Source organism: Mastomys coucha, unplaced genomic scaffold (assembly GCF_008632895.1).
Source record: "Mastomys coucha isolate ucsf_1 unplaced genomic scaffold, UCSF_Mcou_1 pScaffold22, whole genome shotgun sequence".
NCBI classification, from domain to species: domain Eukaryota; kingdom Metazoa; phylum Chordata; class Mammalia; order Rodentia; family Muridae; genus Mastomys; species Mastomys coucha.
Window position 1 is genome coordinate 179855029 of NW_022196905.1, and position 17635 is coordinate 179872663.

The 17635-nt window shown below is 38.1% G+C and overlaps 1 protein-coding gene across 3 annotated transcripts in view; it reads left to right on the forward strand.

Annotated features, from left to right (window-relative positions):
* Positions 1-17635, forward strand: part of Tusc3 (tumor suppressor candidate 3) — a 136700-nt gene that overhangs the window by 38964 nt on the left and 80101 nt on the right. For all 3 annotated transcript variants that reach the window (XM_031339562.1, XM_031339564.1, XM_031339563.1), the window contains exon 2: positions 7839-8008. In XM_031339562.1, the coding sequence (XP_031195422.1) occupies positions 7839-8008 (170 nt within the window). The remainder of the gene's footprint in view (positions 1-7838; positions 8009-17635) is intronic.

Here is a 17635-nt window from a genome sequence, read left to right on the forward strand (position 1 = left end):
AAAAAAAAAAAAAAAAAATTATATATGATGATATGATTTCATTATAGGTATGAAAATTTTTATACATTTCTTTTAAAACATTAAGCTGTCTGACAATGGGAGAGTGGGCAGCTGTGTAGGAGATTGTATGTTATTGGTAGGAGTGCAGCTTTGTACACTGTTTTACAGTTGGCCTCCTTATCTGTTGTTTTCACACTAGCAGATTCATCCTGTTCTAGGTGAAGAACAGGAGAAAGCGTTTATTCTAAGAATGTGCAGATTTTTCTCAATGTTATATTTTAAATGATAACTGTTTACCTAGCATTTATATAACATGAATGATTAAAATAGTAGAAAGAATTTATGGAAAATACATACAAATTATATAAATACCATACCATTTTATATGAGGGTCATGAGCATCCATCGGTTTCGTCATCTGTGAAAGATCTGCAGATATTCAGGGAGTCCATGCTAATTATCCTGGAAAGCTGTTTGGCAAGATCTTGTGATTGGTTGTTAACTCTTGAAGAAGTGTGATAAGCATATAGATGATATGGTCCTGGACCTTTTACATACTAATTTTCTATTTTTCTTTTGAGATCAGGTTTCTCTGTGTAGCCCTGGCTGTCCAGCAACTTGCTCAGTAGACCAGGCTGGCCTTAACTCAGAGATCCATCTGCCTCTGCCCTCCATTTGCTGGGGGGCATTTATTTTGACCCATGCTTTAACAGGCAGTGCGTGTGCCTGGGAAAGCATGGTGCCTGGCTCCATTCACACTGGCTTCAGCCAGAGAACATTTGCTTACATGCTTTGGACCAGAAAGCAGAGCACCCTGTAGGGTTTCCTACTTGAAGAGTCTAAGTTATACACTTAATTCTTTCTCATGATAAACATATGGGTCATGTGCCATTGTGAATGGAACAGATTCGAGTGTATCTGGTGTGAATAATAATCTGGTGTGAATTGAAAGCAGGCACAATGAGTTACTATTTGTAGAAAGAAAGTCATCTTTACTGTCTTTTTCTGGTCATTGTCATACAACCATTTTCTTATGGGACTAACCCCCGACACTGACACCACACATCACAGTACATAATTTTACTGTTCGATTATATTTGCTATAATGATTGTCTTACTATCTTTAGGAATTAGTATTAAAAACATCAAAGTCATTATCTACCATTTTCAAGTTAGTTATTAATGGTGTCAACAGTGTGAATTTAGTATGTTTTTTATGTAGTCTAAGCTTTCAAAACATTGTAAAGTCTGATATTTAACATAATAACTAGTTTTCTTAAGTTTCCAATATAAATATTCTCTTAAGTGCCTATCAGTATTGTTGAAAGAGTTTTACCTGAAGAAATGGGGATAAAATTTGATGTTCTTATCATTTGTATTACAAATGTTTTCTATGCATTAATTTAACCTTGCTAACATCTTTAGTTTGAGACTTTATTTGAATTCTGTAAATGAAAAAAGATGGAGAGAAATAGTTTAGATAAATTACACTGTATATAAGCTCAGTCATATTTTGAACTTACCAAATACTTTGTCCATTTTTAAGATTAATGCACACATTCTCTTTTTAAGATTTATTTCGTGTGTGTGTATGTGTGTGTGTGTGTGTGTGTGTGTGTGTGTGTGTGTGTGTATGTATGTGTGTATACCACTTGCCAGTCTGGTGCCTAGATGTTAGAGAGGACATTGGATCATCTAGAGCTGGAGTTAGGGGTGACTGTGTACCATCATGTGAGTGCTGGGAACCAAACTTGGATGCTGTACAAGAGCAATCAGTGCTCTTAACCTCGATGTATCCCTCTAGCCCCTCAGTTCCATTTGCTACAGGATGCATTATATTGAATGTCACCGAGGTTCTTTGATTCTTTTACTACACCAAGTTCCATAGGTATAAAGTATATTTACCTGTTGGATTCCTCTGTTGAAGTAGGGTGGAAATTCATGATCGTTATTTAGTAAAGATGACTTACTTTCTACAAATAGTAATCCAGAGTGCCTGCTTTCAATTCACAACAGATTATTCTGCACTTGAATCTGTTCCATTCACAATGGCACATGACCCATATGTTTGTCATGAGAAAGGTTCAGGAGAATTTTAAGTCTATGGAATATGCTTTTAGAGACTATTTCTGTGTTGTTTCAGTTACCTAGCATGTATGCATGTTATTAAACTTCTGTTTGCTTTTCTGTTGCTTGTCTTTTACAGGCAGGCCCAAGAAAAACTGAAAAATGGAGAAAATGTTTTCTCCTCTGCAAGACTGAGCTCCTCAGATTACATAACAGCAGAGTAATTGCTCTTAGGGGAGCTAGCCTTTTCTGTCTATTACCTCCTAACACATTTTCATTGCAGTTTGTCATCTTTATCCCCTCACGGAAGCAGCGTGTAGGGACAAGTACAGAACAAGTAGGTAGATTACCACCTGAGTATTCAGCACTGTGCACGGCTCTCTCATGCACGGCAGCTTTCCTGCTCCACCATAGCAAGACTTTTTATTATTATTTTTTAGGTGTGTTTTACATTTTATAAAGCTACTCAATCAAGTATGTAATTCAGTGATTTAGTAACTTTCAGGAGTGGTGCATTCATCCTAGAAATACGTTGTATATATTTCCAGTAAGAGACTCACACACATTCATTGTTCACCCCAATCCCTTTCCCCAGCACCAGCCAATGATTTCTCATTGTTGTCTCTTTAGATAGTTTTCTGGACATGTTGCCTGAGTGGAATCATACAACATATGTTCTCTCATATCTGCTCTTAGTCAGCAGTTTTGAGTATTACCCATAATATAACATTAATGTGAATTTTGCTGTTTATTTTTCCAGCAGTATTCTATTATATGGATATGCTACATTTTGATTATTCATTAAGCAGTTAGTTTATATATATGGTTTTGACACATAAGTACCCAAATCATGCTCCTACAAATTTGTAAATTGCTTTGGAAGTCATAATAATTTGAAGAAATATTCTCCTATATTCATGATATCTAACAGTTCATACATGAAACCAGGTACCTTGAGTTAGAACTAATACTGAGTTTATTTTTCATTGTGATACACAATGATAGATATAACATTTTCTGAAATGTCCTTTTAAGCATTCCTATCTCCACAACAATATTTTTGGGGTAGGGTGGGTAGTGTTGAATTGTTTTTTTTTAATTTATTTTTTATTCACTTTACATCTTGATTACTTCCCATCTCCTTCCTCTATTCCCAGTCCTGCTCATACAAGTCCCTCCCCTATTGCCCCCTCCCCTTGGATGCTACCTCACCCTTGGACATGATTAGACATAATCCTATCCCACTGAGGCCCAGCCAGACAGTCCAGGTAGGGGGAAGCTGATCCAGTGGCAGGGAACAGAGACCCAGACAGCTTCACTCTAGCAGCTCCGCTCCACTTGCTAAGGAACCCACATGAGGACCAAGCTGCACTTCTGTTACAAATGTATAGAGGGTTTAGATCCAGCTCCTGCTTGCTCTTGCTTTGTGAGTGAGACTGTGAGCCCCCATGGTCCCAGATTACTTGACTGTAGGTCTTTTGTAGTATCCTTAACCCCTCTAACTTGCTCATTTCCTTCCTTCCTTCCTTCCTTCCTTCCTTCCTTCCTTCCTTCCTTCCTTCCTTCCTTCCTTCCTTCCTCCTTTCTTCCCTTCCTCCCTCCCCCCCTCCCTCCCCTCCTCCTTTTCTCCCTCTCTTCTCTTCTTCTTTTCTCAGTGGTTAACATGACTTTTAGCCTACCATTTGAACCATAGTGCTAGTCAACTTGTAGAATATAAATAATAAGAAACAGGCCTTTCATTTGTACAATTCTGAGGGCTTACCAGTATTTCATAGTGAAGAACTGTGTAAAGGTATACCACTGAAAGGGATTTGGTTAAGTCATGCTTTTACCATTCTAGGCAAGCACTATTGTGTATTTTGTTTGCTTGTTAAAAGCAAATATAACTTCTTTAGTCTTTCTTGTCCTTCATCGAAATGATTCCCTTACTGAGGACCTTCTGTTGGTGACTAGGTCAGTTAATGAGTGTACTCTTCCTTAAGGTGAATAGCCCTGGGGCAACCTAGATTCCATCTTTGTTGTCTTCAGCACAGGGTCCCTGTGGAGGATTTAAGATAGGGAAATATTTTTGTGTTAAGTACTTGGTAGATCTTTCCTCTGAAGCTTTGAAACCTTAAAACCATCTAAAAACTGGCTAGGGGTACCAGTGAAGTTTTAGGATATATAAGGAAGCTCAATACAGTGTTGTCTTGGAACCCAGATTGGAGAGTGGGAGGGGCAGATACCCATTCAGAGGGTAGTTCTATTTCTACATTCCCCTTTAAAGTAACAGAAGTAGAACTTTAATTTCTAAATGGTAAGTAAACAACCTGTGTGTCATGTTTGGATTTTCAGAAGTTTAGATATGCCTGTAAATTGTCTGTTTTAAAGTGTAAGCTTCTTAGTATTATTTGCAGGCATGTCTCCATGGAGCACTCATGTTTCATGTTTCTACATATCTCAGTACGAGTGTGAACAGGCTTCATATGGTGCTGTCTTTTCAAGGACATGCTATATAGAATGCTCTGAAGACTGGGAGAGCATCTCCCTCCTTGCCAGAGGGCAGATTTACTCCTTGTCCATAAAAGTAGAAACATTTTTTTCTCTCCAGGGTAAAGGTTGGGAAGATTCACTAGCAGTTCCTTTAAAAGATTGGTGTTTCCACAGCAGAGAAGCTGGCTCGGGCAGTAAAGCTGTTGCAGGACTATAAGGATTTGAGTCCCACTCCCCAGCACCTAGTAACATCTGGGTGTGACCCAGGACAACTGTGTCCCAGGGTGGTGGCTGGGAAATGGTACAGTCTCTGAAGTTCCAGCCAGCGAAGCAGAGTTACGAGCTCTAGATTTAGTGAGAGACCCCAACTCAACAAGCAGTGCAGTACCCATCGCTAGTCTCCACATCTGCCCATCAGCACATGCATTCACACCCTTCATGTATATGTGCCACATACACATACATACATGTAAACCACAGACTGCTGTTTCTTAAGCATTGGATTCTTGAGCTGTCTCGTGACCCAGTCACTGCTTACATGGCAGCTACTGTCACATGAACCCATTTGGGGTCACTTGGCTTCTGTTGGGGTGCTGATGGCAGTGTAAAGTTCTCACCCTGAGAAATATCTTTGAGAATTCGTTCAAGTCTCTAGAGTTATGATAGTTTGTAAGTAGATTCAAACACTTAACTTGTATTTTAACGGTTTTGACTGATAGTGGTATGATTGTGTGTTTAAACCCCTCTCTCACCATACTTTGAAGACATCCAAAGTGTATATTTGTGTTTAATTAGAAGACTGTATGAAAGTGCCCTAGGAACTCAGAAAAGTAACAGTTTCTAAGACTAGTTCCCTCTGCCCTATTGGGTGACACATTCATCTGCTTGGTTTTTGGTTTGGAGATTCTGTTTATGCTTAATGATTGTGATTCGTAAATGTTTAAGATATTTTACATTTATGTTGTGCCTACTAGTTAAATTTCAAAAGCTTTAAAGAACTTTTAGGTAACATTGATTATTGAGCTTCAGACTGAAGAGTTGAAACCTTTTCTATAAATCTTCTGAATCTCTCATTAGTTTTCTGTAAGGCAAACACTAGTACATTGAGCTGAGTGTGTGTTCCCATACTGCTTCTAAGAATTAAGTTTCAGAACTAACCCTGTCTGTATAGGGGTATGCTGATGGATTAGAACAATCTTCCCAATTAATTTTTATTTGTGTTTTCAATTTAATAAGATTATTAGCTCCTTATGAAAATATACTCATACTTTCAGTTAAGTTTGTCTGCATGTAAGTATGATTGTTGTCAAGGTAGTTAATTTCAGTTCTTGTCTTTTTGTTATAGCAAAATTATCTCATTAAAAAGCCTAACAATGAACCCAATAATTAGCCCTAATTTTTTCCTTCAGTTAGCATGCTGTTATCTGCTGACCTGAGTGCTGTGCCTGCTCCTCAGTGAGTGAGTGTGCTCCCCAGTGAGTGTGCTCCTCAGTGAGTGTGCTCTTCAGTGAGTGTGCTCTTCAGTGAGTGTGCTCCCCAGTGAGTGTGCTCCCCAGTGAGTGTGCTCCTCAGTGAGTGTGCTCCTCAGTGAGTGTGCTCCTCAGTGAGTGTGCTCCTCAGTGAGTGTGCTCCTCAGTGAGTGCTCTCCTCAGTGAGTGTGCTCCACAGTGAGTGTGCTCCACAGTGAGTGTGCTCCTCAGTGAGTGTGCTCCTCAGTGAGTGTGCTCCTCAGTGAGTGTGCTCCTCAGTGAGTGTGCTCCTCAGTGAGTGCTCCTCAGTGAGTGCTCTCCTCAGTGAGTGTGCTCCTCAGTGAGTGTGCTCCCCAGTGAGTGTGCTCCCCAGTGAGTTTGCTCCCCAGTGAGTGTGCTCCTCAGTGAGTGTGCTCCTCAGTGAGTGTGCTCCTCAGTGAGTGAGTGTGCTCCTCAGTGAGTGTGCTCCTCAGTGAGTGTGCTCTCCCTCCTCTTGTCTCTTCCATTTCTTTCGATTCAGCTTTTCTCTTTGCTCTGGTAGGCACAGAATACTTCACTCAGGGCTTTGTTTGTTTGCTTTTTTCTTTCTTTTTAAAGCAGGATAAGATGCCTGTCTTCCGGCTTATGTGCCTATCCACCTCTGGAGTTCATAGGGATCCACTGTGAGTGTTCTGGAGAGGGAGAGAAAGATTGTGTTTCTCCCTAAATTGTATATACAGGTGGCTTAGATATAACAATTCAAGCCTGTCTCTTACCACTGACACCTGTGGCTTGTGAGGGCAAGGATGGTCTTTTTTCTTACAGAAGTATATCCCAATGGAGGATTTCCTTTTCAAGCTTTTTCAGGTACAGTGATTGGTCTGTGGATGAGCTTTTTGTTTGGAAGCTCGGTGTCCTCTCTTCCCTGTGGCCTCTCTGGAACAGAATACCAGTGGAACTCTCTCCTCCCGTGCACTATCATTCAATCTCTGCCTGGTCCACATTCATCACCTTCTTCTGTCACTGCGGACTCATTTCTCTTGGTTTTGACCTTTATAAATAAAATTACACAACACTCTTTTTATGCAGTTTTCTCTGTCATTGCATGTTAAATGCTTAAAGGGAAATTTCTTGACACAGAACCTCCCACTCCATAGTCTGCGCTCTCTCTCTCTCTCTCTCTCTCTGTATGTGTGTGTGTGTGTGATGACCATCTTGAGTAGAGCTGCTAACTTGATTTTGCTGGCTTGTCCTTACCCTACCCTTTGAGTAGCAGATCAGGTTTCCTTAAGTCTGTTTATCTGCACCATTGAGTTGTGTGTTGCTGGCTCCTTCAGGAGATAGCACAGCACATCAGACCTGCAGGGCACTTGCTGCTGTGCCGTTTTTCAAGTGTCTAGCCAGCCTGTCTGCCTCCTGCTTGTTAGAGGCTTCTGGAGTTGGCTGGCTTTTTAAAAATAGAATGAACAGAATTTTTAACGTTATTTAGAGTGAATATTGGGTAAATGTATTTTTTTTTTCACTGAACGCCGGAATTTGAGTTTCTTTAATACCTTTTTATAGTCCTTAATGTCATTTGCAAAATTGAAATATTTTGTGCAAGTAAGGTCAGTGAGGAATTAATATATTTACCGAAATAAAGGCCATTAACAAAGATTAATTTAGAATAAGAATAGGGGTTTCATATAATTCTGTTTATATGAAATCTAATCTGGAAAGTTTTAGCTTCTCATGAATTATTTATGTAGCACAACAAATATAGACTTATTAAGGAAAGAGAAGAGAATGTGATGGGAGTGAATCCAAGGGAGGAATACCCTTGTAACTTTTAAATCTCCTATTTCATTACAGAACCTTTTGGCTGAAAAAGTGGAGCAGCTGATGGAATGGAGTTCCAGGCGCTCGATCTTCCGAATGAATGGCGACAAGTTCCGGAAGTTTGTAAAAGCTCCACCTCGGAACTACTCCATGATTGTCATGTTCACTGCTCTGCAGCCTCAGCGGCAGTGTTCTGTGTGCAGGTAATCTGTAGATGGGAAACCTTGAGAAAAGCAGTAGCCTAGCTTAGACATAGAGTAAGATAGACATGTATAAGAACATTCCTTAAGTTTTAGTATAAGATGACTTGAAAAAGAGACTGTCAGTCAGGTTGTTAACCAGTGTCACAAGTATTTGTTAAAACTGACTTCTAATAATTATGTGTAACTTTTTATCTTAATAGATCAGGAGGCAATAGCTGCCTGGAACTCTATGAAGTAGTTCTCTCCTGTACTGTCTTTAAAATATTTTATAGAGGGAGATTCTTGTTTTTCTAGGGAAGTCCACCCACTTTTTGGGTACTTCTAATCATTTAAAAACTTTTGACTAGATGACAGAGGCAAACAATTTGAAAGGAATAAAGTGTTTGTCTGGGTGAAACTTTTGGCAAGAACAAATACAGTCCTGTGCAGTACGGACTGAAATGATAGTAGAGCCCTGTAAGGACTTGTAAGAAGTAATACAGAGATTCTCTGTTACTTGGTATCTCTGTGGCAGATTATCTCAGAATAAGCAACAGAAAGCAGGGAAAGATTCATTTGGAGTTAGGCTTTCAGAGATTAGTTTATTTTCAATTGGTTTTGTGTTTTGGGGCCTGTAACGGTAGAAGGGAGGTGGTCCAAAGCAAATCAAGGATCCACAGTTGAGGTAGAGTTGTCAGGCATACACCAGGAACCTTCTGCTTCGAGTAAGAAACCACTTCCTAGTTGCCCATTCAGCTCTGTCCATGTGCACATGTGAAGTTATGAGCATTCATGACTCAGTAACTTGTCAATAGTGCCAGCAGCTGCATACCTAATGCTGTCAACACAGGGATCTGGGGGACACATATTCAAGCCGTAGTTTCCTGTATGTGGCTTCTTCAGTACCTTCTAGAAGTCATACGTTGCAAAACTACAGTACCACATTGAAAACAAATATTTGGCATTGATCGGTCAAGATACAGAGGGGATAAATCACCATTATTTTTACAGCCTTATCTATTCCATATTTCATTCTGTACCTTGAATTTGGCAGCTAGCTAATTGATTTCCCATTTGTATAATTTTGTTATTTCAAAATGTTATGTAAATTTAATCATTGTAGAACCTTTTGGAATTGCCCTTTTTGAGTTAGCATAATTCCTTCAAACTCCATCCAAGTTGTTGCATTTATCAACAACTTGTTCTTTTATTAGTGAGTAATAATTTCATAGTGCAGATGTTCTGCAGTTTATCTATCAGTGTGTCTGTGCTAGGCCACAGGCACACTGTTTTGCAAAATTACCTGTCAGGTGCATGGAAATTACTTTGAGACAAATGAATTTCAAAAGGGATTTGATCACCTTTTCCAAGTTTTTATATGTATATATTAAAAAATCTGATTTAATCCTAAGCCCAAAGTATTCACCGTCACAAGCATTGTTGATTCGGGATATTTATCTTGTTCAAATAAAACAACTGAGCATTTTCATAATGGCTAGTGATGATTAATGCCTTTTTATATGCTTTTTAATCATGAACATCTTATTTTTTGTCATCTTGATACCTTAATGAAATACCTGTCCGTATCTCTTGTGTATAGATAGTTGATTGTTCCCTCTGAGTTGTATACCACCATTTTTATGTGTGTGTTGTATATGTATATAGTTCACTGAGTATGTATATAGCTAAGGCTAATCTGAGACAAGCTGTGTGGCCTTGGCTGGTCTTAAAATTTCAGTCTGCAGTGTCAAGATCACACGTGTGTATCTTCACGCTTATTGTATCTCCATGCATTATGAGCTGAGCCTCACAGGGTGTTGGAGACACTTTGAGATGTCACCCTTTTATCAGTGACTTCCCTTTTTACCACTTCAATTTTTCTGGTTCTTTCTCTTTTCAGTGTAATGTTGGATGATTTCTGCACTGCTATTTTAATATTTTACAATTCTGTAAAGTCTTTAAAAAGTTCCTAGTACTTTTTAAAAAATCTGTGCTCTCCATTTTGAGGCATTGCTGCTTTTTCCTTCTGTTTAAGGAAGGTGAAGTTTCTGGCGGCAAAGATTCCTGGTCACACTTATGGTTGCCTACAGAGAAGCTGGGCACATAGCTTCCGGGTTCCTTTGAGTGCTCCACAAGTCACCCTGGTCTTCCTTCACAGTCAGTTTACTCTCAATTTCCAGAATTCAATTCTCACCTCCTCCTGGTTACCGTCAAAGACCTTGGCCAGATAAAATTGTTAATTATGACTGTTCAGTCCAATTCTCAGCTCTCTTAAGTGTTAGCTCCAAACTTCCTTTGCTAAATCGTAGTGCTGAGACTCTTCTCCTAATTGCTCAGATGTGTTCTTGCACACACTGTTCATCTCCAGGACTGACTCTGATGGGAACAAAGCAGCTCCTTTTACAGGTGTTATTTGGGGTCAGCAGAGTTTTTAAAAAGTCAGATTGAAGGAAAGTAAAGACTTTCATTTTTGAATCAAGCAAAGTTTATATATAAATAAAGTCATGATGACATGTTAGAAATTGATGTAGTATTATTGTACTCCAACTGAAACATAGTAAATTCCAAATATATTTTGACAAGTTATTAACTGGCTATCTGTATTATATATATACACATAAATGCATACAAACATTTATGTGTTTATATGCATACATGTACACACTTGTGATTCTTTCTTCTCAATCTGATAAAATCCATTTCATGGATGGCATTAAAGCTGAGCGATTGGCTAATCTGTCTGATGTAGTCAGGGTGAGGATCTTTGACTGGAGAGCTCTCAGAATTAAAGCTCTCCCTAAGTGTACACTTTCTTCATTGTCCTTGTCCTGTGGGTTGTAACCTGTGTCTTGCTTTGGCATAGCTAAGATGCATCAGCCAGCGCTTCTTAAACTGATGGTCTTGGAAGCTGTGCCTTAAGCAGCAGCTCTGAAGGGCCAGTGCTTAGGGTTCTGGCCAAAGCCGTGTGGGGCAGAGCTCACTGGATTTCTTTGACTCTAGTGAAGTCACTTGTAGGATTAGGTTCTCACTTAGCAGATAAGATGAAAACTGTGTATGAAGTACATTTTGCTTGCTTGTTGATTTAACCCTTTATAACTGGTTTGGAGACTTCAGGCCCTGAGAGCTTTAGCTCTGAAGTGTCACTCATTTGCTCACCTCCTTGAACAAGGCATTTCACTTTGGCACAGACTAGAAAGTCCCCTTGCATTCACCTTTTATCTGTCTCATGGTTTAGTTGATATATGAGAAATATTTTAGACTTTAGGGAAAATGTTAACTAATTTCAAAGTAGAAACAACACTACAGTTATTACTTCAGCAATTTAGTTTTCTGTTGAAGGCATATGGTGTAAGTTCAGTCTGTTGGTGGTCCCTGAGTAAGCTCAGTCTGTCAGATTATCTATTACCAGCTCTTTACTGTTTGTCATGCCTATTACTGATAGATGTGATATTATAGCATTGTCCTGTTTTCTGAATTCTGCATTTAAGGTCTTCCTTTAATCTCTGATCTCTACCCCAACTGTAATTTCAAACATACAAAAAATTAGGACAGTATAATATTTGACACCAGTGTTACTCATTACAAAGGTTTTACAAACTCTTTACAAAAGGTTTTACAATTTACTACCTTTGATTTTGTTCTCTTTCAAGTGAAGGCTGAAGATGTCCGTGAGATGGCAGCAGGGTGTTGGCGCTGGCGTGCTCGGTCAGTGCTGGGCCGAAACTTAGGAAAAGGCTGGCTTTTTCTTTCCCCACTTGTTTTTGCCAGTTTTTATTCTTATAGCAACACATCTTCTACTTAGAAAAATCAACAATTCTGCCACATAAAAGGACCACTGTTGTCATTTTATTTCAATTTCAGTTCCATTCATTTATCTATACAGAAATGTGCTATTTTTTAAAATTACTTTTATTTTATCACAGTCCAGTCATTGCCCCAACTCCTGGTCTGTCCTCCCACAGTTCTTATATTCTTCCCCCCACCCACCCATCTTCAAGATGATTGCTCCCCCCACATCTTCCCGCCAGTCTTCCACACTCCCTTGGGCATCAAGTCTCTCAAGGGTTAGGCATGTCTTTTCTCACTGAAGCTCTGAAACCAGAATGGGCAGTCCTCTGCTGTATATGTATGGGGCCTTGTACCAACTAGTGTATACTACCTGGTTGGTGGTTCAGGGTCTGAGAGATCTTGGGGGTCTGGGATAGTTAAGACTGATGGTCTCCCTATGGGTTCACCCTCCTCCTCAGCTTCTTCTAGCCTTTCCCTAATTCAACCACAAGGGTTCCCGACTTAAGTCTAATGGTTGGGTGTTAGTATCTGCAACTGTCTCACTCAGCTGCTTGGAAGGCAGCCATGCGCTCCTATCTGAGTAATGGTTTCAGGCCTTGGAGCCTCCTTTTGAGATGAATCCCAAGTTGAATCTGGATGGGAGAAGGGAGGGGAAAAGGAGAACATGAGTAGGTATGGGAGGGGGGTGTGACAGGAGAAGCCCTGAGGGCCAGCAGAATGAATGGAAATATGCAATCTCTTTGGGGGGTGAGGGGAGGTGGGGGAACCCTCTAGAAAGCACCATAGATCTAGGAGGTGAGAGACTCTCAGGACTAAAGGAAGGGACCTTAGATGAAATGACCTACAGTGGGAAGAAGGAACTTGTAGAGCCCACCTCCATTAGAAAGACAGTGGAGGGATGGGATTGCATCTCACAGTAAAAAACTCTGACCCAGAATTGTTCCTGTACAAAAGACCTGCAGGGACAAAAATGGAGAAGAGTCTGAGGGAAAGGCAGTCCAGTGTCTTTTACTTTGTTATTCTTACATGTTAAATTAAATGATTTTTTTGTTTGTTTGTTTTAATGACATTGACATTTAAACAAGAAAAAACAAAGGGAATACAAGGTCTTCTTGCATATAATTTCACATGGGTTATTTTCTTGCAATTAGATTTTTTCTCTCTTTTTTTTAGTATAGGAGTGACATAAAGGTCATTTATGTATTCTCATGTCATATCAAGAGGCATATAATATAATGGTAGGCTGTTGAGACTCCAATGTTGAAATTAAATATACATAATGCTCATCCAATCTGTGATTTGTTCAGTAGTTTTTCATTTTCTCCATTGCAATCCCTGTGTGGGAGAGGTAATTGGATTAGAGGGAAGATACTTAGCTATTTTGAAATTAGTTTATTGTTGTGAACTTTCACCTATCTCTTATATTCTTTTGAGTTTTATTTCATTAATTTCAACCGTGATCTTTAATTATTCCTTTCTATTGCTTTTAAGGTTGACTTGTTCCTTTGACTACTTTTGTATAAGGGCTTTTGCTGTATCCTACAGATTATAATATCCTGAGTTTCCATTTCCATTTGCCTCTACAAAAATTTTTCTTCTCATCTGATTTATATAAGAATCCACTTAGTAATCAAACATGTGTGGTTCAATTTCCATATGTTTGCATTGTTTCTGTAGTTTCTCTAACTGTTGATTTCTTATTATATTTTGTTGCAACCTGATAAAATATAGGACATTAGTTCTTCACCTTTTTTATATATATTAAGACTTCTTTTGTGATCTCAAATATGATTTATTTTAGAGAAAGTTCCAGTTCAATGAACTTATGAAAATAATGTATTCTGTTGTGGATGGATGGAATAGTCTGTAAATGTCTACTAATGCCAGGTTATTTGTAGTATAGTTTAAGATTACAGTTTGGTGAGTTTTTTTTCATCTCAATGTGCTACATTTTGATGACCATGAGGTATCAAGATCACCTATTACTGTATTAGGGTCTATATGCCCAGTTATGTCCAGTAGTGTTTGTTTTATGGAGTTGGATATAGCAATGTTCAGTGCATATGCATTTCAGTTACTAGTATGTAGTTGGTTGTTTGTTTGCTTGCTTTTGCTAATTTTGGCTCTAGATATATCATATAGCTCTTGATTCCTCTTGGGTTCTATTTGCTTAGAATATTATTTTCTATCTTCTTATTCTTAGTCTTTATATGTGTTTGCTAGTGAGATATATTCCAGACAGGGGGAAAAAGAAAGCATTGCATCTTTGTTTTGAAACTCTTGTGTCTGTGTCCTTGAATTGGTCAGTTACTATCTTTTCAGTTCAAGGTTACAAAAAAAGCTTTGAATTTATTCTAATTTTCTTGATTTGTGATTTATTTTTTTCTCATTAGTATATCTATTGCAGTGGGGTTTGTTATGTCTTTCTGTGTTCTTTATAGCATATGTCTTCTATTTTTGCAAGCCCTTTTGATGAATTCCTTATTCATACTTTATACTTATTCATACATATTATAAGATCTTTGCTCCTGACTTAATTTTCAGTGATGATTTTAATGGATCTAGTAAGTAATATTGTTGCCCCCTACCCTCCAAGCCTTGAAGTACTCTGTTGGCCTTTAAAGTTTCTCCCGAGAAATCTTCTGTTATTCAGTGTGTTTGCATTCATAGAGAGTTAGTGCCTCATCTTTTTTCTGCATAGTGCACAAAGGTAGGATACTTCTTGTGGCTCAGGTCTCTGTAGACCATGGACTACACCCTCCATGACTCTTCCTCGTATCCAGATAGTGTGTAGGAGCAGCTATTGCTGCAGCCCCTTGTAAGTGCAATGTCCTCAGACCTTAGGTTTCCTCTCTGCTTTTGCTGTGTGTTCAAGAATCCAGAACGGGTTTACAAAAGGGTCTGGCCGTGCTTACTTTCCTCATAGCTTTGGATATTTATTTTTACTTTTAGCAGTATTAAAATGTTATTTATTTTTTCAAGTAAACTTTTTGCTGATAAGCTGAGCTATATGCAGAGCAAAAAATGATGGCTTTTAGGTGGGCTAGAGTGTAGCTCATCAGGAGAGCATCTGCACAGTGCACAGTGTATTCTTAGAGTGTTATTCCAACCTTGGGGCTGGGAGAAATGGGAGGCAGTATAGTAACAGCAGTGGTGGTGAGCACGGAAATGGATGGTGGGCTGGAACTCAAGGCTTTGTGTACTTTTGTGACTAAAAAATTTATTAAGTGAAATGAATGAGAGAGTATATTGTTGACAACAAAATAAATTTCAATGTTGAAAATTTTCTGTAACAATTATAGAAATAACTAGATTAGAAGAGTGATTTATTGCTTCTTTTTTGCTGCTTGTGAGGTTATAACTGAAGTGATGTGATTTCTGTTAAAAGTAAAGTCCTGGTAGCTGCTGTCGAACATTCAAAATAAAGACTGAAGGCTCTACACTTTTATCTTTAACGTTACAAATACTGTTAGTAATATATCACACTTGAGCATCTGCGTTTGATTTCTTTAAGTTATATTAATTAACACTTATCAATATTCTATTTTCTGGGCCTTACTATGTAAGTAATTTAAATTTATAAGAATCTTGATTCTTTAGTGGTTACTTATATTGCCCCATACTTTTTTTGGTACTTGTTGTCTCTATTGGGAACATATGGTGAAAATTTTGAGTTACTCCTTTTATTTATTAGAATCATAACAAAGGTAGACAGAAAAGAAATTGCTTTCTTTAGATAAGACCAGCTCACAAAGTTTGCTCTTTGGTTATGTCATAATCCATTCCATAAGTGCTAAGGACAGCTCACTGTTCCTAGGTTGTATTTATTATTATTATTATTATTATTGGATATTTTCTTTATTTACATTTTAAATGTTATCCCCTTTCCCGTTTTCCCTCCCTCCTGGAAACACCCTATCACATCCTCCCTCCCCCTGCTTCTATGAGGGTATTTTGTATTAATTTTGATTTGTTCACTGATTGTTTTCTACTCATAATTTAAATACTGTGTTTCTGAAGGTATCAAAGTATCTGGAGGCAAGTAACTCTTTCTTACTTCTTTGAGACATTAAAATACTTCATCTGCTGCTTTAGTCATTTTATAGTCATCATTACTATGTTTACTTTATATGTAACATAATCTTTCTCTGAATTAAGCATATGAACTTTAAAAAGATTGCTCAGTGAGCGAGTGGTATGTCAATTTGTTTCTTTGCTACCTGTATGTTACTCATCTTGGCATCCACATTTAAGCATTTCTGTGTTACTCAACTGTACTGCTCATAGTTATATATACATTATATTTTTATACATTTCTGATTTAAGATATATACATATTTGAATCAAAACTTTTTACTGTTATTTTCACTGTTTATTTTGATTTAGGAATTCAATACAGATACACAAGAAATGCAGAGTTGGCATTGACATAGTCACTGACATGAAAACCTGACATGCTTATTATGAAAGATCTTGTGTAGTATTCCGTGCAAGCAGGGTTTAGAGCTTGGCTTGAGGGAAAAAGTGACTGGACTACAACAGCTGAGATTTCATGAATGGATTAATTCATTGCTGGATTCAAAATTTGCATAGTAGTTGGTGGGATTGTGGCAGGTGGGCCTAATTGGAGAAAATAAGTCACTAAGAGTTTGGCCTTCAAAGCATGTCTTGACTTGCTCCCTCCCCTTTCTGTTCTCTGCTTCTGGCCACCTTGAGGAGAACAACCTCTTCACATATTCCTGCCATTATCTTAATCTTCTTGTCGTCAGACCCAAAGTAATTTGTAGTCAGTCTGTGATGGATTAAAACCTTGGAGCTGGCACCAGAGAGTAAATATTCCATTTAACATGGCTGTATTAGTTAATGACGTACAGTCTAACACCCTGGCCAGCTTAGCACAACAAGAAAAGTTAGAAGCTTTAAAAGATGCCATTCAGTGTTTTCTTATTCTCCCAACCATAATACCAGAAGCTTCTTCTCTAGGCAAGCTGGCTTCAAATCTGTGCAAATCACTGTCTGCTGAAATTATTTGAGGTTCTATGAAGACATCCTCTGAAATAACTAGGTAATATATGTTTATGTATATGTAATTCATCATAAATGAATAACTATAAAGACATACTCTTAATATGAATCCAATTTTATGAAGAGAGACTACGTTTGAAAACGTTCCTTAAAATGGCTTTAAAGATAAAAATTACATTCATCTTGGGAAATATATTAAATATATAGAATTATAGATGAGTTAATAATCCTTTTTAGTTCTACATAACCTTTAAGAAAGAGTATAATGTAAAAAAATTATAGCATTTGAATTAAGTGATTTTTTTCTTGTTCTCTAATAAAAAAAAATGGAGAAAATTTAATACAAGAGATTTAACATAACAGTGCCCTCTGGTTACTTCTTAATACTACTAGATCCTTCTCATGCAGCTTGAGTGCCCTCTTCAGGCTCCATATGTACATATTAGAACAGTTCATATGTTCCGTCCATTCCTGTGCTTGGAACATTCATTTTTGCTGGTTCCCCTCTACCCCTAAAGGAGACACGTTTAACAATGTAGTTATTTATTTGTTTCTGGTTTTTGCTTTGAATTTTGAATGCCAGGGAGGCCTCAAGTGTGCTAATCACCAGTAACAATATTTTGCTTTTAGTACAAGCTGACAAACATGCTAGATTCCACTTGATTTCTCTCTTTCTTTCTTTCTTCCTCTCTTCCTCTCTTTCTTTCTTTCTTTCTTTCTTTCTTTCTTTCTTTCTTTCTTTCTTTTTCTTTCTCTCTCCCTCTTTCTTTCTTAGTTTTCTTTCTGTCCTCTTCTCCTCTCCTCCCCTCTCCTCTCCTCTCCTCTCCTCTCCTC